This window comes from Panthera pardus, unplaced genomic scaffold, assembly GCF_024362965.1.
Source record: "Panthera pardus isolate Hobbes unplaced genomic scaffold, ASM2436296v1 HiC_scaffold_8, whole genome shotgun sequence".
Taxonomy (NCBI): Eukaryota; Metazoa; Chordata; class Mammalia; order Carnivora; family Felidae; genus Panthera; species Panthera pardus.
Window position 1 is genome coordinate 55,375,352 of NW_026527013.1, and position 24,919 is coordinate 55,400,270.

A 24,919-nucleotide genomic window follows, 5' to 3' on the forward strand; every position below is an offset into this window, starting at 1 on the left:
ACTCTCTACAGCTAAATATAAAGAAGAGGCCACATCAAAGAGGATAGGAAGAGTGAAAACACAGTCAGGAACTAAATGGACTTGGAGGATTGTGCTGGAAGGGAGGGACATTGCAGGGGAGGAGAGGGGAAAGAAATAGACCCTCACATCAGGCACCCCAGTCATGTAGAAACTGCACAGGGAAGACAAATCCCCATAACGTTTGGCTTTGAAAACCAGAGGGGCCAAATTTTGTGAGTTCTTATGATCAGAGGGCTTAACATCTGGAACTTTAAAAATCAGTGGGATTTTTAAAAACTCTGAGAGGGCAATAGGAAATTGAGTCCCTGCCCTTAAACAGCACAAACAGCCCCATGGAGATACAGCATAGAAGCAGCAGTTTGAAAACCTCCTGAGGTATACAGGAGGAAGATCTGTTTACTAATCTCAGAGCATGTGCTGAAGGGGCAGGGATCATTGGGAGACTTCTCTAGGAACCAAGGAGCTGGCAGGTGCCATTTCCCTCCCCTACGCCCTAGCCTAGACACGTAGATACCTGCAACGAGTGCAGTGCTAACATTCACTACTTACTTGCTAACAGGGCACCCTATCCCCACACACTTCTGTGGATCTACCCCCTCCAACCTGGCAGGCCATGGCTTCCAGAAGCTGTAGGTCCCTTCCCACAGCAAATCTTCTTAGACCCTGTTAACACGACCTGCCCTGCTTCTGTATTCTCCTTCAGATACCACCCCCACCCCCATATGCCCTTAGATGGAGCCCATCCAGAGTGATGCCATAAGCCTGGCAGCATGCAAGCTGCCCCAACAGGGACCAGTACCACTCCAAAGTGACACCTGCCCCAGGGAATGGGGAAGATAACCACTGACACCAGTCCAACTGTGGCCCAGCAGAGGCCTGGGAGCAGACATCTGGTCTATGTAGGCTCTGCCCACCAACAAAACTTCTCAGGGAAGAACACAGGAAAAGCACTCTGTATATCGGTGCTACTGCATCTCTGGAAAATGCCTGGCCTGACTCAACTCAAACCTCAAACTAGAGGCCTCAGACTAACCCATTAACAACACAGGAAACAAGCCCTGCCCACAACAGGTAGAGAGAGCCACTGCTGATAACTGAAGGCAAAAGTGACTCAGCCACAATGGCAGGGTACACAGAACACACATAGGAGACACCCCTGAAGCACCAGTTCTAGGGAACAGGGGACACTGCACGGCAGGGCACTATAGGACCTCTTCTTCATAAGGCCACTACTTTCAAGAGCAGGAGACATAGCTGAATTCCTAACACATGTAACAGACATAGTCAGGCAAAGCGAAGAGATGGAGGAATATGTCCCAAATGAGAGAACAGGACAAAATCACAGCAAGAGACCTAAATGAAATGGAGATGAGTAATATACCTGATAAAAAATTTAAAGTAATCACCTATAAGATACTAATTTCAGACCTAAAGACACATACGGATTAAACGTGAAGGGATGGAGAAGAATTCATCATACAAAAGGAAGTGAAAAGAAAGCTAGGGTAGCAATACTTATATCAGACAAGGTAGACTTTAAAACAAAGACTGTAACAAAAGACCAAGAAGGACACTATCTAATTAATCCCAAAGGGAACACTCCAACAAGAATATATCACTGTAAATATTTATTCATCCACATGGGAGCACCCAAATACATAAAGTAACTAATAACAAATATACAAAAAGTAATCAATAGTAATACAGTAATAGTAGGGGATGACTTTAACATCCCATTTACATCAATGAACAGATCATCCAAATGGAAAATCAACAAGGAAATAGCGGCTTTGAGTGACACACTAGACCAGATGGATCTAGCAGATATATTCAGAACATGTCATCCTAAAATGGCAGACCATATATTCTTTTCAAGTGTACATGGAACACTCTCCAGAATAGGTTACATATTAGGTCACAAAACAAGTCTCAACAAATAAAAGATATTGAAACCATACCATGCACCTCTTCTGACCACAACACTGTAAAACTAGAAATCAACCACAAGAAAAAATCTGGAAAGGCCACAAATATATGAAGGTTAAATAACATGCATTAAACAATGAATGGGCCAACTGGGAAATAAAAGAGGAAATTAAAATATGTGGAAACAAATGAAAATGAAAACACAATGGTACAAAATCTGGGATGCAGCAAAAGCAGCTCTAAGAAGAAAGTATATAGCAATACAAGCCTACCTTGAGAAGCAAGAAAAATCTCAAATAAACAACCTAAACTTACACTTAAAGGAGTAGTAAAAGAAGAACAAAGAAAACCCAAACCAGTAGAAGGAAAGAAATTATAAAGATCAGAGTTAAATAAACAAAACAGAAACTAAAAAAACAATATGAAGGAAAGAAATTATAAAGATCAGAGTTAAATAAACAAAACAGAAACTAAAAAAACAATACAACAGATCAATGAAAGCAGGAGCTGGGCTCTTTGAAAAGATTAACTTGATAAACCTTCAGCCGGACTCATCAAAACAAAACAGAACAAAAAACAGAGAAAGACAAGACTCAAATAGACAAAATCAGAAATGAAAGAGGAAAGAATAACAACCAACACCACAGCAATACAAAGGATTAAAAGAGAATATTATGAAAAACTATATGCCAACCAATTGGACAACCTAGAAGAAATGGACAAATTCCTAGAAACATACAGCCTCCCAAAACTGAATCAGAAAGAAATAGAAAATTTGAACAGATCACTTATGGAAAAAAATTGAATCAGTAATCAAAAAGCTCCCAGCAGGGGCACCTGGGTGGCTCAGTCAGTTAAATCTACTGTTGATTTCAGCTCAGGTCATGATCTCATGGTTCTTGGGATTGAGCCCTGTATCGGGCTATGCACTGACAGTCTAGAGCCTGCTTAGGATTCTCCCTCTCTTTGTCTCTCTCACTCTCTCTCTCTCTGCCCCTCTTCTACACACGTGTACAAGTTCATGCTCTCTCTCTCTCAAAGTAAATAAACGTTAAAAATAAAAAAGTTCCCCGCAAACAAAAGTCCAGGACCAGATGGCTTCACAGGTGAATTCTTCCAAATATTAAAAGAAGAAAAAATAGAGAAGAAGGAAAGATGTTCCAAATTTATTCTATGAGGTCAGCATAACCTTGATACCAAAACCAGATAAAGACACTACAAAAAAAAAAAAACAAAACACAAGTACAGGCCACTATCTCTGATAAACATAGATACAAAATCCTCAACAAAACATTAGCAAACTGAATCCAACAATATATTAAAAAATCATTCACCACAATAAAGTCGTATTGTGGGATGCAAGGGTGGCTCAATATTCACAAATCAATCAACATGATATAGCACATCAACAAGACAAAGGATAAAAACCATATGATCATTTCAATAGATGCAGAAAAAACATTTGACAAAGTACAACATCCATCCATGATAAAAAGAAAATCTTCAACAAAGTAGATTTAGAGAAGCATACCTCAACATAATAAAGACCACATATGAAAAACCCACTGTAAACATCATAATCACTGGGGAAAAACTGAGAACTTTTCCCCTAAGGTCAGGAACAAGATGAGCTTGTCCAATCTCACCACTTCTATTCAACACAGTACTCGAAGACAACAAAAAGAAATAAAAGGCATACAAGTTGGTAAGAAAGTAAAACTTCCACTATTTGCAGATGGCATGATGCTATTATACAGAAAAACCTAAAGACTCCACCAAAAAAGCAACTAGAATTGATGCATGAATTCACTAAGGTCTCAGGATACGAAGTTAACATACAGATATTCATTGCATTTCTATACACTAATAATGAAATAGAAGAGAGAGAAATTAAGAAAACAATCCCATTTACAATTGCACCAAAAATAATAAAAAACCTAATAATTAATTTAACCAACAAACACTTGTACTCTGAAAACTATAAAACACTGATGAAAGAAATGGAAGCCAATACAAAAAAAAGGGAAAGATATTCCATGCTCGTGGACTGCAAGAACAAATATTGTTAAAATGTCCATACCACTCAAAGCAATCTACATATTTAATGCAATCCCTATCAAAATGTCAATGGCATTTTCACAGAACTAGAATAAATAATCCTAAAATTGTATGGAACCACAAAAGACCCCTAATAGCCAAAGCAATCTTTAAAAAAACAACAACAACAACAAAACAAACAACCAGAGGTATCCCAATTCCAGACTTCAAAATATATTACAAAGCTGCAATAATCAAAACAGAATGGTACTGGCACAAAAACAGACACATAGATCAATGGAACACATTAGAGAGCCCAGAAATAAAACCACAATTATATGGTCAATTAATCTTCGACAAAAGAGGCAAGAATATGCAACAGGAAAAAGACGGTCTCTTTAAAAAATGATGTTGGGAAAATTGGACAGCTACATGCAAAAGAATGAAACTGGACCACTTCTTACACCATACACAAAATAAACTCAAAGTGGATTAAGGATCTAAATATGACACCTGAGACCATAAAAATCCTAGAAGGGAGCACAGGCAGTAAATTCTCTGACACTGGCCGTAACAACCTTTTTCTAGACATGTCTCCCAAGGCCAAGGGAAAGAAAAGCAAAAATAAACTATTGGGATTACATCAAAATAAAAAAAGCTTTTGCGAAGCCAAGGGAACAATCAAAACTAAAAGACAACCTACTGAATGGGAGGAGATATTTGCAAACGGCATATCCAATAAAGGGTTAATGTCCAAAATCTATAAAGAATGTATCAAACTCAACACCCCAAAACCAAACAATTCAATTAAAAAATGGGTAGAAGATGAGAACAGACATTTTTCCAAAGAAGACATGCAGATGGCCAACAGACACATGAAAAGATGCTCAACATCACTCATCATCAGAGAAATGCAAATCAAAACTACAATGAAATATCACCTCACACCTATCAGAATGGCTAAAATAAAAAATACAAGGAACAACAAATGTTGGTAAGAGTGTGGAGAAAAAGGAATGCTTGTGCACTGTTGTGGGAATACAAACTGGTGTAGCCACAATGGAAAATAGTATGGAAGGTCCTCAAAAAATTAAAAAAGAACTACCATATGATCCAATAACTCTACTACTGGGTATTTACCCAAAGAATACAAAAGCATTTTTTCCTGCAGCTTATTTACAATAGCCAAATTATGAAAGCAGCCCAAGTGTCCTTCAAAAGATGAATGGATAAAGATGTGGTATATATACAATGGAATATTAAACTTCCATAAAAAGAATGAAATCTTGCCATTTACAACAATGTGGATGGACCTAGAGAATATAACGTTAAGTGAAATAAGTCAGTCAGAGAAAGACAAATACCATATGATTTCACTCATATGTGCAATTTGGAAACAAAACAAAAGAACAAAGTAAAAAAGAGACCAACCAAAAAACAGACTCCTAACTATAGAGAACAAATGGATGGTCACCAGAAGGGAGGTGGGTAGGGGATGGGTGAAATAAGTGATGGGGATTAAGAGTACACTTATCATGAAGAGCACTGAGTAATTTACAGAATTGTTGAATCAATGGGTGTCAGGGTAGCTCAGTTAAGCATCCAACTCTTGATTTCAACTTGGGTCATGCTCATGGTCATGGAATTGAGTCCCCTGCTGACAGCAGGGAGCCTGCTTGGGATTCTGTCTTTCTGCCCCTCCTCCCGCTTGCATGTGCGCCTCTCTCTTAAACTAAATAAACATTTTTTTAAAAAGAATTGTTGAGGGGCGCCTGGGTGGCTCAGTCGGTTAAGCGTCCGACTTCAGCTCAGGTCATGATCTCGTGGTCCGTGGTTTTGAGCCCCACGTCAGGCTCTGGGCTGATGGCTCAGAGCCTGGAGCCTGCTTCCGATTCTGTGTCTCCCTCTCTCTCTGCCCCTCCCCCGTTCATGCTCTGTCTCTCTCTGTCTCAAAAAAAAAAAAAAAAAAAATTAAAAAGAATTGTTGAATCACTATATTGTACACCTGAAAGTAATATAAGACTGTATGTTAATTATATTGGAATTTTAAAAAAATTTTAAAGAAAAATATGAATTAAAACTATACTAAGGCAACATATTCTCCTGATGAGAATATAAATTGGTATTACCCTATGGAGATTAATTTGGACTATCTCTTAAACTTTTAAATGCACGTGACCCTTGGCCCATCAATTCCATCTTTAGCAATTTATTTACAGATATATTTGTATAAATGTGAAATGATGAATATATGTGGTCGTTGCTTTCCCCATGAGTTAGAATAGGAATACAGAATTGGGCAAATCAAACATGGAACATCTATATAATGGATATTATGTAGCCAAAAGAAAAAGCAATTTATAGGACAATTTCTAAGATATAGTGTTAAGTGAAAAAGGCAAAGTTTCAGAACAGCATTTTTAATATCATGCTTTTGAAGAAGAAAGAAGAGAAAAGAAAAACAAAAGAAAAGTGGAAGCAGAAGCAGCAGCAATAGAAGAAGTAAAATATATTTGCATTTGCTTAGACAGGCTTTAAGAAATTCTGGTTGGGTTTTGCCAGTGGGAGCACCAGCAGGAGATCAGAAGTAAAGAGGACCATACAGTTAGATATTTACTTCTCCAGTTCCTTCCCTGTGGGGTCACATTCCTCTCAACCACAGGTCAGTGTTCCCATGAGAAGGTCCTCCCCATTGCTCTCTCTGTCCAGGTTTTAGTCATTTGCCCTGAAAGTCAAATCCAAACTCTGCAGCCTGGTCTCATCAACTGTTCCCCTTCCCACTCTAACTTGACTTTACTCTTCAGATAGGCCCACACATTTGAAACAGTCCTCATCTTCCACCTGCCAGCTCTGGCCTCTGCAATGCTGAAAGCCTGGCACTTAAGTTCCCATGCCTAGCAGTCCATCCCTTCAGTTCCTGTCAAGAGTTGGGCTGCCTGTTTTTCAAGATAGAACAGTTGTTGGAGTAACTGGAAACTGCCTCTCCTGCTCAGTGCTCTGCTGTTCAGCATTCTGTTTATGGCTCCTGAGACTGGAAGGTTAGGAAAAGGGGCTTTTACAGGTTCTGCTCACCTTTGCTCACTGTTGTCTCTGGAGAGGGAATCCTGTCTTCCAGCTCCCCACATAAACACTGCTCCCCTTGGTGCCTTATTGCCTGTTGCCTAAGGAAAACCTAATCCAGGTATATGGTAGGGCAGGACTGGTTCACTAAACAGATTTGTTAGTTCCTTCCTCACTTCCCACAATGTTTCTGAGGTATCTGAAAATACAGAAGCACACTATTTTAAGTTATTACAGCACTTACAGCTTAAATAGCACTTCTGCAAATCTAATAGACGTTGTCCTTCCCAGGAACTTAGAAGAGCATACAGGGAGAGGGTAGACAGGGCAGGGATTATTAGACCCATTTGACAAATAAGGAAACTGAGGTTTTGAGAGTTAGAGTTACTTAGACCAGAAGGTCCTAGAGTTGTATAAACTTGGTTAATTCCTGTAACTCCAGGGTTTTAGGGATGTGTTCTACCACACGAGGAGAGTGAGTTTTAAGATCAAAGGAGAAATGGACTCAGGGGTCCACTGAGTAACAGTGGCTCTGAATAAGTCCTGAGTTTTCTCCATCTGGGTCAGGATCCTTGCTCACATAGATACAAATGCATACTGAAAGGAGTATATTTGTAATTTGCACATTTATTCTCACCTAAACCTACTTTGCCCTCACTCTTCCCTATCCAAGGTAATGACACCATCCTCATTCAGTTATTTAAGACAACTACCTCAAAGTCATCCATAATACTTTTTTTTCTCTTATTCCACATCAGTTAGTCATTTCTGTTAACAAATATGTTATTACATATTTTGTTTATTACAAATATGTCTAATTTTCTCCTTATTTCTACTACTACCCCTGACAGCACAATATCACTGTCACCTGGATTACTAAAATATTCTCCTAACTACTGTGATTCCACTCTTTCCACCCTAAAATAATTTTCTCACAAAGCAATCAAAAACCTTCCCACTTCCAACAATGGCTGACTAGGGGGGTTTAGACAAACCCTCCTTCTGAGAAAAAATTAACAAAAATATGTTTGCATTTCATAAGTGAGAACTTGAAAGGTCAGGATATGGAAAAAGAGAGAAAACAAGAAAGGTAAGTATGACATATAGGACAGCTTTACCCCTCAAGGAAAATTCTGATTCTGAGAGTGAAACCTAGGGATGACAGGCTGAGAAGGTGAGGAGACTCCTGGCATGTTCATTGGTTGCAGGGGGGTGAAATGGAAGCTCAGGCCCACCAAAGAAGATGTCCCTGAAAAAAGTCCTGGCTTTTAGTTGAGGACCTGAAGAACTATACCTAAAGAGTAAAAGTGAAACAGAAATAGACAAGCCCTCACAAAGACTGAAAGACAGCTTCAATTCCTGTCTGGATGAGGGTGATATGGACCTAGCCAAGTTGATGGTTGAAAGCAAAGGTAAGTCCTCTCTGAAGGAACATTGCATTATCCAAAGCCTCAAATTCTCTCTATATTTTTTCATACACAATGTCTGGCATACACAAAAAATCAGACATATAAAGAATCAAGGTTTAACTGAAAACTATGAGAAACAGACCCACAGGAATATTGCACATATCTGACAAAGGTGTTAAAGTAGCCATGATTAATACATGTAAGAAAATAGGAGACAAGATGAAAAATTTCATCAGAGAAAAAGCTCTAAAAGAATCAGTTGGAAATCCTAGAACTTAAAAATAGAATAAATGAAATCAAGAACTCCAGAGACAAGTTTTATCAGCAGCCTAGATACATTTAAAGAGAGAATTACTAAATTGGAATGCAGGTCAGTAGAAAATACCTACACTTGGCCAGATGGCTTTCCAGGGGAATTCTACCAAACATTTAAAGAAGAGTTAATACCTATTATTTTAAAGTTGTTACAAAAAATATAAATGGAAGGAAAACTTCCAAACTCTATGAAGCCAGCATTACATTGATTTCAAAACCAGACAAAGACCCCACTGAAAAGAACTACAGACCAATTTCCCTGATGAACATGGATGCAAAAATTTTCAACAAGAAACTAGCAAACTGAATCCAACAATACATTAAAAGAATTATTCACCATGATCAAGTGGGGTTTATTCCTGGACCGTGGGGCTGGTTCAATATCTGCAAATCAATCACATTAATAAAAGAAAGGATAATAACCACATGATCCTTTTAATAGATGCAGAAAATGCATTTGACAAAATACGGCATCATTTCTTGATAAAAACCCTCAAGAAAGTAGGGATAGAGGAAACATACCTCAATATCATAAAGGCCATTACAGAAGACTCATAGCTAGTATCACCCTCAATGGGGAAAAACTGAGAGCTTTCCCCCTAAGGTCAGGAACACAACAGGGATGTCCACTCTCACCACTGTGGTTCAACATAGCTCAGGAAGTCCTAGCGTCAGCAACCAGAAAACAAAAACAAATAAAAGGCATCCAAATTGCCAAGGAAGAAGTCAATTTTCACTCTTCGCAGATGACCTGATACTCTAAGTGGAAAACCTGAAAGACTTCACCAAAAAAAACCTGCTAGTACTGATACATGAATTCAGCAAAGTTGCAGGATATAAAATCAATTCACAGAAATAAGTTGCATTCCTATACACCAATAATGAAACAACAGAAAGAGGAATCAAGGAATTGATCCCATTTAAATTGCATTAAACCCATAAAGTACCTGGTAATAAACCCAACCAAACAAGTTAAAAGACTTGTATGGTGAAACTGTAGAAAGCTTATGAAAGAAACTGAAGAAGATACAAAGAAATGGAAAAAGATTCCATGCTCCTGGATAGGAAGAACAAATATTGTTAAAATGTCAATACTACCCAAATCAATCTACACATTCAATGCAATCCTTATCAAAATAACACCAGCAGAGCTAGAACAAACAATTCTAAAATTTGCATGGAACCACAAAAGACCCCCAATAGCCAAAGTAATGTTGAAAAAGAAAACCAAAGCTGAAGAGATCACAATTCTGGACTTCAAAGCTGTAATCATCAAGACAGCGGGGTACTGGCACAGAAACAGACACATAGATCAATGGAACAGGATAGAGAACCCAGAAATGGACCCTCAAATGTATGGCCAACTAATATTTGACAAAGCAGGAAAGAATATCCAATGGATAAAAGATGCTCCTCAGCAAGTGGTACTGGGAAAACTGGACAGCAACATGTGGAAGAATGAACCTAGATCACTTTCTTATGCCATACACAAAAGTAAACTCAAAATGGATGAAAGACCTAAATGTAAGACAAGAAACTATCAAAATCCTAGAGGAGAAAACAGGCAGCAACCTCTCTGACCTTGGCTGCAGCAACATCTTACTAGACATTTCTCCAAAGGCAAGGGAAACAAAGCAAAAATGAACTACTGGGACCTCATCAAGATAAAAGGATTCTGCACAGCAAAGGAAACAATCAATAAAACCAGAAGGCAACCGACGGAATGGAAGAAGTTATTGCAAATCAGATAAAGGGTTAGTATCAAAAATCTATAAATAACTTATCCAACTCAACACCCAAAAACAAATAATCCACTGAAGAAATGGGCAAAAGACATGGACAGACACTTTTCCAAAGAATACATCCAGATGGCTAACAGACTCATGAAAAGATTCTCAATATCACTCATTATCAAGGAAATACAAATCAAAACCACAATGAGATATCACCTCATATCTGTCAGAATGGCTAAAATGAATAAATCAGGAAACAACAGATGCTGGTGAGAGTGCAGAGAAAGGGAAACACTTTTACACCGCTGGTGGGAATGTAAATTCATGCAGCCACACTGCAAAACAGTACAGAGAGTCCTCAAAAAGTTAAAAATATAACTACCAATGACCCAGCAATTGCTCTACTAGGTATTTATCCAAAGGATGCAAAAATGCTGATTTGAAGGGGCATATGCACCCCAATGTTTATAGCAGCACTATCAACAATAACCAAATTATGGAAAGAGCTGAAATGTCTATTGACTGATTAATGGATAAAGAAGATGTGGTATATATACACAATGGAATATTACTCAGCAATCAAAAAGAATGAAATCTTGCCACTTGCGACAATATGGATGGAACTAAAGTTTATTATGTTAATGAAATAAGTCAGGCATAGAAAGATACATTTATGACTTCACTCATGTGGAATTTAAGAAACAAAACAAACAGAAGGGAAGGAAAAATAATATAAAAACAGATAGGGAAGCAAACCATAAGAGACCCTTAAATACAGAGAACAAACTGAGGGTTGCTGAAGGGGAGGTGGGTGGGAGAATGGGTTAAATGGGTGATGGGCATCAGGGAGGGTACTTGTTGGGATGAGCACTGAGTGCTATATGTAAGTGATGAATCACTCAATTCTACTCCTGAAACCATTACTACACTATATGTTAACTAGCTTGGATTTAAATAAAGTTAAAGAAGTATAAGAAAAGAAAATATCTAGACATAAGTATAGAAGGAAGAAAAAGATTTAAAATACAGCATAGAAAAAAAATGCATGGAACGTAGTGAAAAGGTGTAACGTGGATATACCTGGAGTCCCACGCTGAGAGGAGAGGGAAAAGAAGAGGAAGAGGGAGGAAGAAGGAAGGGAGAGAGAGAGAAAAGGAAATAATGGCTGAGAATTTTCCAAAACCATTGAAAGCCACAGGTCAAGAAGCACTACACACAAGATGAATACAATAAAAGTTGTATTTTGGCACGTCATGGAAAACTTGCTAAAAGAGGCCACTAACTAAAGGTGGAGAGAAAAAAAAAAGTCAGAGAATAAAAGGCTCATTACCTTCAACAATAAGCAACAATAAGACTGGGAGCTGACTTATTAATAGAAATGATGAAAATTATAAAACAACAGAGAGACATCTTTAAAGTGCTGAAAGAAAATAATTGCCAATCACAAGAGTATGATTCAAAATGGAAAGTGAAATACGACATATTAAGGCAAAAAACAAAAACAAAAAACAAAAAATTAGGCAAGAGCAGACATACTAAAGGAATTCTAAAGGTGGTTCTTTAGGCAGAAGGAAAATCATCCTAAGTGAATATATGAAGAAAAAAGAAAAAAGGCACACATAAATGTAAAAGGAGGTATCACTATATATTCTACAGTCATTTAAAACATCACAAGAAGATATTTTGAATAACTTTGTTGCAATATAAACATTTAAATGAAATGGGTAAATTCCTAGGAAAATCTAACTTACCAAAATAAACACACACACACACACACACACACGCACAGAGAGAGAGAGAGAGAGAGAGAGAGAGAGAAAATCTGAATCTCCTATATCTATTAAAAATAAAAGTTTTACTTGAAACTTCCACTGAAAGAAAATTCCAGGGCAGATGACTTTATTGGTAAGCTCTATCAAATATTTAAGGAAGAAATAACTCAAGTGTACAAATAGCAGATAATAGAAAAATAAGAAATTCTTCCCAGATTATTTTAAGAAGCCAGACTGACCAGAACATGACAAGAAAGGAAAAAAAATATTGGCCAATATTTCTCATAAACACAAGTACCAAAATCCTAGATAAAACATTAGCAAGCCACTCATCATCAGGGAAATACAAATCAAAACCACAATGAGATACCACCTCACCCCTGTCAGAATGGCTAACATCAACAACTCAGGCAACAACAGATGTTGGCGAGGATGCGGAAAAAGAGGATCTCTTTGGCACTGCTGGTGGGAATGCAAACTGGGGCAGCCACTGTGGAAAACAGTATGGAAGTTCCTCAAAAAATGAAAAATAGAACTACCCTACGACCCAGCAATTGCACTACTAGGTATTTATCCAAGGGATACAGGTATGCTATTTCAAAGGGGCACATGCACCCCCAATGTTTATAGTAGCACTATCAACAAGAGCCAAAGTATGGAAAGAGCCCAAATATCCATCGATAGATGAATGGATAAAGAAGATGTGGTGTGTGTGTGTGTATACACACACACACACACACACACACACACACACACACACACACACACAATGGAGTATTACTCAGCAGTCAAAAAGAATGAAATCTTGCCATTTGCATTATGCTAAGTGAAATTAGTCAATCAGAGAAAGAAAAATATCATATGACTTCACTCATATGAGGACTTTAAGAGACGAAAGAGATGAACATAAGGGAAGGAAAGCAAAAATAATATAAAAACAGGGAGGGGGATAAAACAAGAGACTCTTAAATATGGAGAACAAACAGAGGGTTACTGGAGGGGTTGTGGGAGGGGGATGGGCTAAATGGGTAAGGGGCATTAAGGAATCTACTCCTGAAATCATTGTTGCACTATATGTTAACTAACTTGGGTGTAAATTTTAAAAAATAAAGAAAAATAAATAAATAAATTAATTAATTAATTAGCAAGCCAAATCTAGCAATATGCATAAAGGGGATATAGTATATAAAAACCAAGTTAGATTTATGTTGGAATACAATATTAGTTGAACACTTGAAATGCAATCAATAAAATTTACCACAATAATAGAATAAAGGGAAAAAGCACATGCTAAATTTCAACAGATGCAGAAAAGGTATTCAATAAAATTTAATATTGACTCAGGATAAAAAAAAATTTCTTAGTAAACTAGAACTAAAAGGATAAATTTTTAATCTAATAAAGGGTTTCTATAAAAAATCTACAGCATAATAGAAAAAAATACTGAAAAACTTTCCTCTGAGAATGAACCAAAATGCCTATCATTACCACTTCCTTTTTTTAAAAATATAATTTATTGTCAAGTTGGCTAACATACAGTGTATACAGTGTGCTCTTGGTTTGGAGGATAGATTCCCATGATTCATCGCTTGCACACACCCAGGGCTCATTCCAACAAGTGCCCTCCTCAATGCCCATCACCCATTTTCCCCCCTCGCCCCTCCCCATCAGCCCTCAGTTTTTTCTCTGTATTTAAGAGTCTCTTATGGTTTGCCTCCCTCCTTCTCTGTTTGTAACTATTTTTGAAAATTGTCTTAGAAGATCTAACCAGTGCAGTTAGGCAATAAAAGAAATAAAAACGTATAATATTTAGAAAAGAAGAATTTAGTCTTGTAGATAATAAGTCTATGTATGTTGGAGATCCAAAATAATCAACTGATAAAACTATTATTAAGTGAACTGAGCAGGATCAATGGGTAAAAAGTCAATATGCAGAATTCATTTGTGGCTGCCAGTTTTTACTCAGATGGAGTAAGCACACTGTAGTTTCTTTCTCCCATTGACTACAATTCTAGAAAGAATATTTTAAAACTACCTGGTGCTTTTGAAAGATAAATAATAGCAGGTAGATTGTGAGAGGAGGGAGCAAGGAGTCAAAACTTTAGGAACAATCAGTGTGTAGTGGTGAGTTTCCTGGTCTTTCTCTTTCTTATATATCCCTGCTTGGACTTGAGGGTGAACTGAATCTGGAGAAGTGAACAATGGAACTGGTTAATAAAATCCTTGAGGAGAAACCTTCTTTCTAGCCAAAGAAAGAAGAAAATAGATCCCCGTAATTTTGGGAGTGTGAAGAGAATCATCTTTTTATGTCTTCTTTTTCCTCTCCTGGTTCTTCCACAAGGCCAGTTTCAGCAGCAGAATTGCACTCATATGGCAGTGGCAGCAATCGCATGGGCACAGTACATATGGAGGAACAACAATTTAAATGACTATAGGTTTCTCATCAGAAACTATAGAGATTATGAAACAGGAGAACAACATCTTTAAGGTACTGAAAGAAGAACATTATAAATACCTGAGTAAATATAATTCGAATACTATTGAACCAGAATTTTTTATCCAGTGAAAATATCCTTCAGGAATTAAGGCAAAATGAGGACATGATCAAGTGAGGGAAAATAAAAAAGATTTATCACCAACAGACTTGCTCTAAAAGAAATGCTAGAAGAAATTCATCAGGCTGAAAGGGAATGATCTCAGAGGGAAACTCAGAACTTCAGAAATTAAAGAAAGGCAGCAGAAATCATAAATATCTGAGTAAATATAATAAAGCATATATTTTTCTTGAGTTCTTCAGAATTTATGACCAATGAAAGCAAAGATTATAACATTGTTGAAGTGTTTCCATATACATAGACGTAATACACCAACAACTATAGTATAAAGGGGGAAGAATAAAAAGACTTATATAGTTGTAAAATTATTACATTTCCCTCAAAATGGCAATATTAAATCTAGATAGGCTGTTTAGGGTGAGGCATGTAGAATGTAAATCCTAAGGCAAATACTAAAAAAGAAAAATTAAACCATAAAGACATACGCTAAAAAGCCAATACACAAATTAAAAGGGAATACTAAAAATATTCAAGTAATTCAAAATAAGGCAGGAGAAGAGAGAGGAACAAAAACAAAAACAAAACAAAAACAGCATATAAACAGAAAAATAAAATAGTAGACATAAATCTAACTATATCAATAATTAATTAAATGTAAAGGGTCTAAATACACCAATTAAAAGAGTGTCATATTGATAAAAATACAAGACCTAACTATACATTGTTTACAAGAAACATAGTTTCAATATAAAGATACAGATAGATTGAAAGTAACAGAATGGAGGGGTGCATGGCTGGCAGAGTCAGAAGACCATGTGACTCTTGATCTTGGGGTTGTGATTTTGAGCCCCATGTTGGGTGTAGAGTTTACTTCAACAAACAAAAGATAAAAAATAAAAATAAAATTAACAATGGAAGAGTTATACCAGACACTAATTGAAAGAAATATGAAGTGGGATTATTATTATTATTATTATTTATTCAAAGTAGAATTCAGAACAAAAAAAATTATTAGGTCTGAAGAGGACATTACATAATGTTAAAAGAATCAAATGTGCTATACCTAACAACATGGGTCCAAGATTTATGAAACAAAAATATCATAAAATTTGAAGATATTGAAAACATAGATTGAAACACCCCAAAAATGTTATAACTTTTGCTTTCAACAGTTATACATATTTTAAGGAATTTAAGCAAAAAAAATCCACAATCATGCTTAGAGACATAAACATTCCTTTCTCAGTAACCAGCAGACTAAGAAGACAGAAAATCAGCAAGGATAAGAAGAGCTAAACAACTCTATGACTGTACCTCATTGACATTTGTAAATGATCCTCTATTGAAAGATTTGCTGAAGACTCCACCCATTGAGAGCAGAATGCAATTCTTTTCAAGTGCACATGTAGCATTTACCAAGATAGACCATATTCGGGGATCATAAAACAAACCTTAGCAAATCAAAAGAACAGAAATCATACAAAATATGTTCTCTGCACCAGAAAGAAACTAAAATCAATAACAAAAAGATATCTAGAAAATTCTCAAAGATTTGGAAATTAGAGATTGGATTTCTACATAACCCATGCACCAAAGATGAAATCACAGGGAAATTAGGAAATATTTCAAAAATGAAAATGAAAATTAAAATCCATCATTGCAAAATTTATGGAATGTAGGCAAAATAGTGTTTAGAAGGAAGTTTGCAGAATTAAATACTTACATGTTAGAAAATAAGGCCTCAAACAATAATCCAAGCTTACAATTTAGAAACCGTAAAAAGCAAATTAAACACAAAACAAGCAGAAGGAAGATAAAAAATAAATGCCATAAATAATGGAATTGAAAACAGAATAACAATGGAGAAAAATCAATGAAATTAAAAGCTGATTCTTTGAAAAGATTATAAAATTAACAAAACTACAGCCAAACTGACTGAGATAAAAAAGTGAAGATCCAAATAACCATCAGAAATCATAGAGGGGCTCTCACTAAAGACGTTACAGGCATTAAAAAGATGATAAGGGAATATTAATGAACAATTCTATGCATATAAATTCAATAAATTAGATGAAATGGGTCAATTCCTTTAAGGACACAAACTATCAAAATTCACTCAAGAGAAACAGATGACCAGAATAGTCCTGTATTTATTTAAGTAATTAAGTGTGTTTTAAAGATTTTTCTAATGAAGAAAATGGCAGGCAACATGGTTTCACTGGTGAATTAGAAAAAAAAAAAAAAAAACAATTCAAAACAAAATAGAAGAGGTAGGAAAACTTCCCAACCCATTTTATTAGGCCAGCATTACCCTGACAAACCAGACAGAAACATTACAAGAAAACTACAGACCAATAACCTCATGACTATAGATGTAAAACTTCTCCCCCAAATATTAGTAAATTGAATCCAGCAAAAGAGAAAAATAATAGTACCTCATGACAAAGTGGAGTTTATCCCAGGAATGCAAGGCTGGCTCAACATTTGAAATCAACATAATTCACCATATTAAGAAAATAAAAAGAAACCCACACATATATGGCCAATTGATTTTTTACACAAGTACCAAGGCAACATAACAGAGAAGAGGACATCGTCTCAAAAAATGGCACTGGAACAACTGGATATCCATATGCAAAATAGATAAACTTCAACCCGCACTTTGTACCTTAAACAAACATTAGTTCAAAATAGATCATAGGCCTAAATACAAAACATAAAACTATAAAACTTTGAAGGAGAACTTTGTGACATTGGGTTAGACCAGGTTTTCTCAGTCAGCACTACTGACATTTTGGACTACTTAATTCTTTCTTGTGTGTGGTGGTGCAGGTCGTTTTGTGCATTGTAGGATGTTTAGCAGCATCTCTGACCCCTACTCAGTAGATAGCAGTAGCAATCCCTCTCACATTGTAATGATTAAAAAATGTCTCCAGGGTGTTTGAGTGACTCAACCACTTAAGCATCTGACTCTTGATTTCAGCTCAGGTCATGATCTCACAGCTGGTAGGATAGAAACCATGTCAAGCTCTGCACTGTCAATGCAGGATTCTCTTTCTCTCTCTCTATCTCCCCTGCTCACTCATGTGTGTGCACATGCACGTGTATGCACGCTGTCTCTCAAAATAAAGAAATAAACTTAAAAAAACAACTCTCAAAATATGGCCAAATGTCCTCTGGGGATCAGAATTGTCTCTGGTTGAGAACCACTGGCTTAGGCAAAGAGTTTTTAGACATGACACCAAAATCACAATTCAGAAAAGAAAAAAAAATACATTAGACTACATCAAAATAAATTTGTTCAAAAAAAAAAAAAAACCAAAACAAAACAAGCCACAGACTGGGAAAAATATTTCAAGTCAAGTTTCTGATAAAGGACTTATATCCAGAATAAGGAACTCTCTCGAAACTTGACAGTACAAATAGCCCAATTTGAAAATGTGCAAAAGATCTGAACAGACATTTTACCAAATTATGATAAGTAAGCCCATGGAAAGATGCTCAACATCATTAGTTATTAGAGAAATGCAAATTAAAATGATAATGAGATATCACTGCACATCTATTAGAATGGGTAAAATATATAATTTTTAATGTTTATTTATTTTTGACAGAGAGACAGAGTGTGAGCAGGGGAGGATCAGAGAGAGGGAGATACAGAATCCAAAGCAGGCTCCAGGCTCCAAGCTGTCAGCACAGAGCCCGACTCAGGGCTTGAATTCATGGACCATGAGATCATGACCTGAGCTGAAGTCAGACGCTTAACCAACTGAGCCACCCAGGTGCCCCTAGAATGGGTAAAATATTTTTTTTAAAGTTGAGGATGCCAATTACTGACAAAGATTTGAAGCAACTGGAATCCTCATGCATTGCTGAGAGTAATGTACAGCTACTTGAGCAGTTTGGCAGTTTCTTATAAAGTTAAACATAGATTTACAATCTAAGAGCCAGCAATCTAGCTCTTAAGTATTTGCTTAAGTAAATTGAAAGCCCATGATCACATAAAGTTCTTGGGTATTTACAGCAATTTTATTCATAATCACCAAAAACTGAAAATATTCCAAATGTCTTTTAATAGGTGAATGGATAAATTATCTTTTTATCCATCCAGGCCATGCAATACATGCACAAAAGAGTTAACATAGAAGGCTACTATCTTTAGAAGGACCTGCTTACAAGGTTGGCCCTTTGCCGATGTCTAGAAACCTGGCACTTGAACCATTTCCTACGCTATGCCCACACTGTGTAAACAATGTGATTTATGTCGAACACCTGCTTTCCTTCTAGCAGTCTGGAATTTTGATATTTGCTAGGCAGAGAGTGTCTATGTGACTATCACTCAATAAAAACCTTGGGTTCTGAGTCTTTAATGGGCATGATTGGGCAGAGATAATGCATACATTACTACATTTTCACATTTTTCACTGCTAGAGAAAGGAGCTTGCTTGGTGCATCCCCTCACAGGAGGGAGAGAGCATAAAGAAGTCTGTGTATGGATTTATCCAGATTCTACCTATGTCTTTTACCCTTGCTGATCCTATCATGCATCCTTTCACTATAATACCTTATACATGAATGCTTCCATATGCTGAATCCCATGAGTTCTGGTAAATCTCTGAATGTGGGAGTAGTGCAGGGGCCCCCTGAAATAGAATACTACTCAGCAATAAAAAGAAATGAACTGTTGATACATGCAACAACATGAATAAATCTTCCATGCATTATGCTAAGTGAAAGAAGCTAAACTCAAAAGGCCATACACAGTACAATTCCTTTCATATGACATTTTAGAAAATACAAAACTATAGCTACAAAGAACAGGTCAGTGGTTGTTAGGGATTAAGGGTGAGTGAAGAGTTTGACTACAGAGGGGCAGCATGAGGGAATTTGTGCGTGTCGGGGGGAGGAGGTGATAAAACTGTTCTGTTGTTCTATGTCTTGGCTATGGTGGTGGCTATACAACTCCATCCATTTGTCAAAACTCATAGACTTATACACCAAAAAGAATAAAGCTTACTGTAAGTAAATTAAAAATAAATTTAAATTGTAATATAATTAACTGCCTTTCTATATAACCAGCAACAAATTAAAAAATTAAATTAAAAACATAATTTATAACAGCAACAAAAACTACTAAAAACTTTAAAATAAACCTAATGAAAGACATATAACTCTGTGTTGAAAACTACAAACCAGAGAGAGATTAGAGAAGACATAAATAAATAAAAAGCTATACTACTCACAGATTGAAATACCACGATATTACAAAGACATTAACAATCCAGTTGAAATGCCAAGATACATTTTTTTACCAGCAAGGTGATTCTAAACCTATATGAAAATATAAACTACAAGGGACAGCAAAACAATTTAGAACAACAAAGTATTAGTACGTACTCTGCTGTATATCAATGCTTGTTATAAAGCTATGATAATTAAATGGACAGCCTGGTATTGGTAAAAGACTGGAAAAGAGGAAACAAAATAAGGAGTCCAGAAAATGTCCTCTAATTTATACACATAGAGCCCCTTAATTTGTGACAAACTTTGCACCAAAAAGCTTAGGGAAGTTACAATCTTTTCAAAAGGGGATGCTGGATCAGTAAGACAGATATAGATAACTATAGATAGATAGATATAGATATAGATATAGATATAGATATAGATATAGATATAGATGGAAAAGATTAAAAGTTGACTCCTATTTCACATCACTACAGAAATCTCCAAGTGGAGGACAGATGTAATGTAAAAGTAAAAACAAAAAAGTTAACTAGGAAAGTTACTTTGTTGAATATTGTCATGTTCTCTGAATAGGAAAGTTCTTGAATAGGATATAAAAAGCTAATTATAAAGAAAAATATTGAAAATCGGACATTAAAATTTTCCAACTTCTGTTCCTCAATAGACACCATTACCATAGTAAACGTAAGATCGTTTGCAACGTGTATAATGGACAAAAGTCTTGTACCCACGACATATGAAGAACTCCAAAATATAAATCAAGAAAAGGCGAATGACTAGTACAAAAACGGACAAGGGAGCTAAACAGGCACCTTATAAAAGAGAATATACAAAATGGTCAATGCACAATCAAAACGGTGCTCAACCTCGACAGTCACCAGGGAAACACAATGAAAACCCATATTGTAATTAAAATGACTGGCAATGCCAAGCATTAGTGAGGATGGGGAGCCACTGGAACTGGTGGGAGTGACACTCAATACCACCACTCTAAAATATGGGCAGTCCCACACTAAGTGGGACATGTACCTACCACCCTAGGCCAGCAATATCACATCCAGGCATATACCAACAATAATTAAGGACACATGCTAACACTGGTGCAGTTTGCCATTACCAAAACTGTAAGCAACCCAGATATCCATTAACATTAGAATGCATAATTTGTAGTGTATTCAAAAATAGGTTATCATACAGCAATGAAAATGAGCAAAACACTGCTACACACAACTCATAATTATAATAGTTGAGCAAAAGAGGCTAGATGCCAGTTACATACTGAATACTGTAGTTCCATTTCAATAAAGTTAAAATGAACACAAACACTAATCTACAAAGCTAGAACTCTTCCCTTTGGGGAGGAAGCTGTGGGAGGGGACAAGAGGGTATTTCTAAGGAGCTGGTAATGTTCTATTTCTTGATTTGATTATAGGGTATGTTCACTTTGTGATATGCACTGAGCTATATGCACTCAGGATTTGTTCATTTTTATATATATAGAAAATATATATTAATTGATAGTATATAAAATTAAAACAAATAGAAAAGACATGTATTTTATCTATTTTTTAAAGTTTAAAAACCCATAAATCTGATGGTGTCACTTGCTGTCTTAAAGTTATGGAATGATTTCCTATAACACTAACAAGGTCACCTGATATGGCTCTTGGCTACCTCTCTGTCCTCAATTTACAGCCATCTCCCCTCTTCATCAACATGCTCTTCACTGGCCTTCTTACTTTCCCTAGCACATACCTAACTTGTTCTTGTCACAGTTCTCTATACTTGCTCTATCCTCTGCCTGCTAACCCTTCCCTGTCCTTCTCTGTGCCTACCTATTTCTCGTCGTGGTTCCTCATTTATTTTCTTTAAGGTAATATAGTAAAAATTATTCTTTTTTTTCTAAATTTCTTGTCAAGTTAGCTAACATGCAGTGCATACAGTGTGCTCTTAGTTTCGGGAGTGGATTCCCATGATTCATGGCTCATATACAACACCCAGTGCTCATCCCCACAGGTGCCCTCCTCAATGCCCATCGTGGGTCCCCATTTAAATATCACCTCCTCAGAACTGCCTTCACTGACTATCTAATTTAGCACCTTCCCCAGACTTCCCAGTCACTCTCCACCCCTTGCATTAGTCAAAATTTTCCATAAAGAGCCAGATAGTAAATATTCTAGTCTTTGCAGGCCAGATGGTCTTAGTCATAATTACTCAACATTTCTGTCTTAGGGAAAGTAACTACAGGCAATATGTAAATGAGTGGGTGTGGCTATTCCAACAAAACCTTACTTATGGACCCTGATATTTAAACTTTATATCATTTCACATGTATATCATAAAATACTCTTCTTTTGATCTTTCCCCCCTAAGCATCTAAAAAGCTAAAAACTCTTCTTCACTTATAAAAAGGTAGGTGGTGGGGCTAGATTTGGTGAATGGCCCTACGTTGCCAACCTCTGCTTTAAGGTGACCCTGATTTACTTTCTTCCTAGCCTGTATCACTACATAAAATGACTTCAACTCTTCTTGTATTTATTGTCTATCTTCTCACACCCCTAAAATTTCTGCTCCAAGAGGGAAGGGCCTCATCTGTTTCGTTCTTCATGGTGTGCCCACCGCCCATCACCATGGCTGACACATGGAGGCCAGAAGCAATGAAGGCCCAAGCCTACCTGGGTGTGATCATGGCTTTGGCTTGGGTCTTGATGGTCTTCCTCCGAGTGGGGCTCACAGAAACGGACCCATGCTCTTCCCTTGAAGACTCTCCAACTGAGGATTCAGGTCGGGCTGACCGAGATCGTAATAAAACGACTTCTCCTGAGTATAAACTTGGCTTGGGGCCTCGCTCGACATAGGTACCCGATTTCACCTTGGTTCGATTGCTTTGTGCCTCTTCCTTAACCGGGTATTCTATGGTGAATAGGCCTGTTAACAGAAGACATGGCTGTCACTCTCCCTCATGGCCCGGCCTTCCCTGCCCTGCTATGAGGCTCTGCACATGAGCAGCCCTTCAGCTCATCTTCCCCTCCACTCCTCCACTCTCACACACTCACAAGCCAGGTCACCTCCCTTCTGCTGTCTGGCATAGAACTCCACCCCAGTACAGTTAGTGGATTGGTAAATGCTGGCTGAAATGTAAGAACAAATCAATCTTATTTCTACTCGTTTGTCAAGACCCAGCTGAGATCCCTCTTCTGCCAAGGAGCCTACGTTTCATTCAGTTCTGTGTCCTCCACAGCACTCATAGAGGCTGGGTATACAATGCATCCATGCTGTTCTCTTCCCTGAGAATGCTGTTCCCTATATCTCCAGATTTAAGTAGTTTCCATCTACTTTCTTTGTTGTGTTTATTTGTATTCTTGTTTTGCTTTTCCTACTAGACTTGAAAACTTCTGAGGCCCGGGACCTTTCATTCCTTCATTCACTTACCAGATGTTTATTGGATGCTAGACATATAGAGATGACCCAAAACAGGGTTCCCTGCCTCTGAGAACTCCTAGCAGGGATACAGGGGGGATGGACAAACAAAGAACTATTCATAATGCTAGGTAGTAAGATTTATAATTAAAGCACATTTTACATATGCTGTGGGAACCCAAAGGAGCATATGACTCATTCAGCTTAGGGAACCAGGGAAGGCTTTCTGGAGGAGGAGTACAGTTGAACTGAGTCTTTAGGGATGAGGAAAAACTCCTTGGAACACAGCCCCCTGGTGCCCAGCCAGGGTGGCATGGAATGGAAGTCACTGTTCCTCTGTCCCCAGGCCCAACAGCAGGAAGAAAGTCTAGATGTGGGAACAGTTTTGAGGTCACCAGGCTGGCCCCAGGGGGAACCCTGTGGCCTAACAAGGACAGACTGGTGAGCTGGCTGCTTTTTTCCCTTCTACTGAGATTGTCCGCAAGGAGAGGAACAGGGTATACAAATGGATGACGGGAATATGGGAGAACTGAAAGGTGAACCAGATGGGGACAGAGAGAGTTATAGAACAATGATGGGAGGTCCAGGAAAATAAGACAACCACAGGAGACACTGAGGACACATGGGACCATGCTCAGAAAACTGAAGGTGGCAAAGGCCACCACTACTTGAGACACGGCCCTGAGCAAGTACCCTTGCTTTGGGAGCCTGAACCTTGTTACCCCATCTACTGATGAGGAGGTCGCCCTGCCCACCCACCTCCCCAGGTGGTAAAAAGCTGTCCTCAGAGATGCCTTGCAGGTGACCCAGGATTTAGGAAGTTATCTGACAGGCATCACTCTACTTTTCTGCTCCTTACCTGCTGCCAACAAGACAGAATTCATAAACTGTGACACTGTCTTTTGAAACCGCTTCTTGATCCCCACTAGGGCTCGGCTCATCTTAGACATCTTGTCGTCCATGCGGGTCAGCAGCTGGGGAGAGGCCAAGGGGGAGAGCATTGTTGCCTCCCCACCAGGAGCCCAGGAGCCATTGGCCCAGCCCACCAACAACTAGGCCTTGCTCCAGCTTGGAGGATGTGCTGTCCCCTCTGCCTGGGACACAGCCCTCTCCCCCTGCACTCAGTGAATTCCTGCACATCAGCCCAACCTGACTCAAATGTCCCCTTGTGGGAGGACTTCCCTCCATGGAGCAAAACTGTTCCTTGCTCTCTATGTAGCCTGAAGTCAAAAGTTAGCCCTTTATGAAGTAACTGGATGCATATGAGGCTGTCTCCCCCACTGGACTGTAAGCTCTTCAAGGGCAGGGACCGGATCTTGGTCTCTTTGGTGTCTGAGTGCCTGTCATGCAGAAGGTGCTCAATTAATGCTTGTTGCATTATGAATAACTAGATAGACAAGGGCCTCTTTGGAGTCCTTGCTGCCAGT

General features: G+C 37.7%; 1 protein-coding gene across 4 annotated transcripts in view; it reads right to left on the reverse strand.

Moving 5' to 3' along the window:
• The window catches only part of CUNH3orf20 (chromosome unknown C3orf20 homolog), a 93,492-nt gene that overhangs the window by 18,799 nt on the left and 49,774 nt on the right, over positions 1-24,919 (reverse strand). For all 4 annotated transcript variants that reach the window (XM_053896990.1, XM_053896989.1, XM_053896988.1 and 1 more), the window contains 2 exons: positions 24,352-24,466; positions 22,748-23,000 (listed from right to left, as the gene is read on the reverse strand). In XM_053896990.1, coding sequence (XP_053752965.1) covers positions 22,748-23,000; positions 24,352-24,466 — 368 coding nt within the window. The remainder of the gene's footprint in view (positions 1-22,747; positions 23,001-24,351; positions 24,467-24,919) is intronic.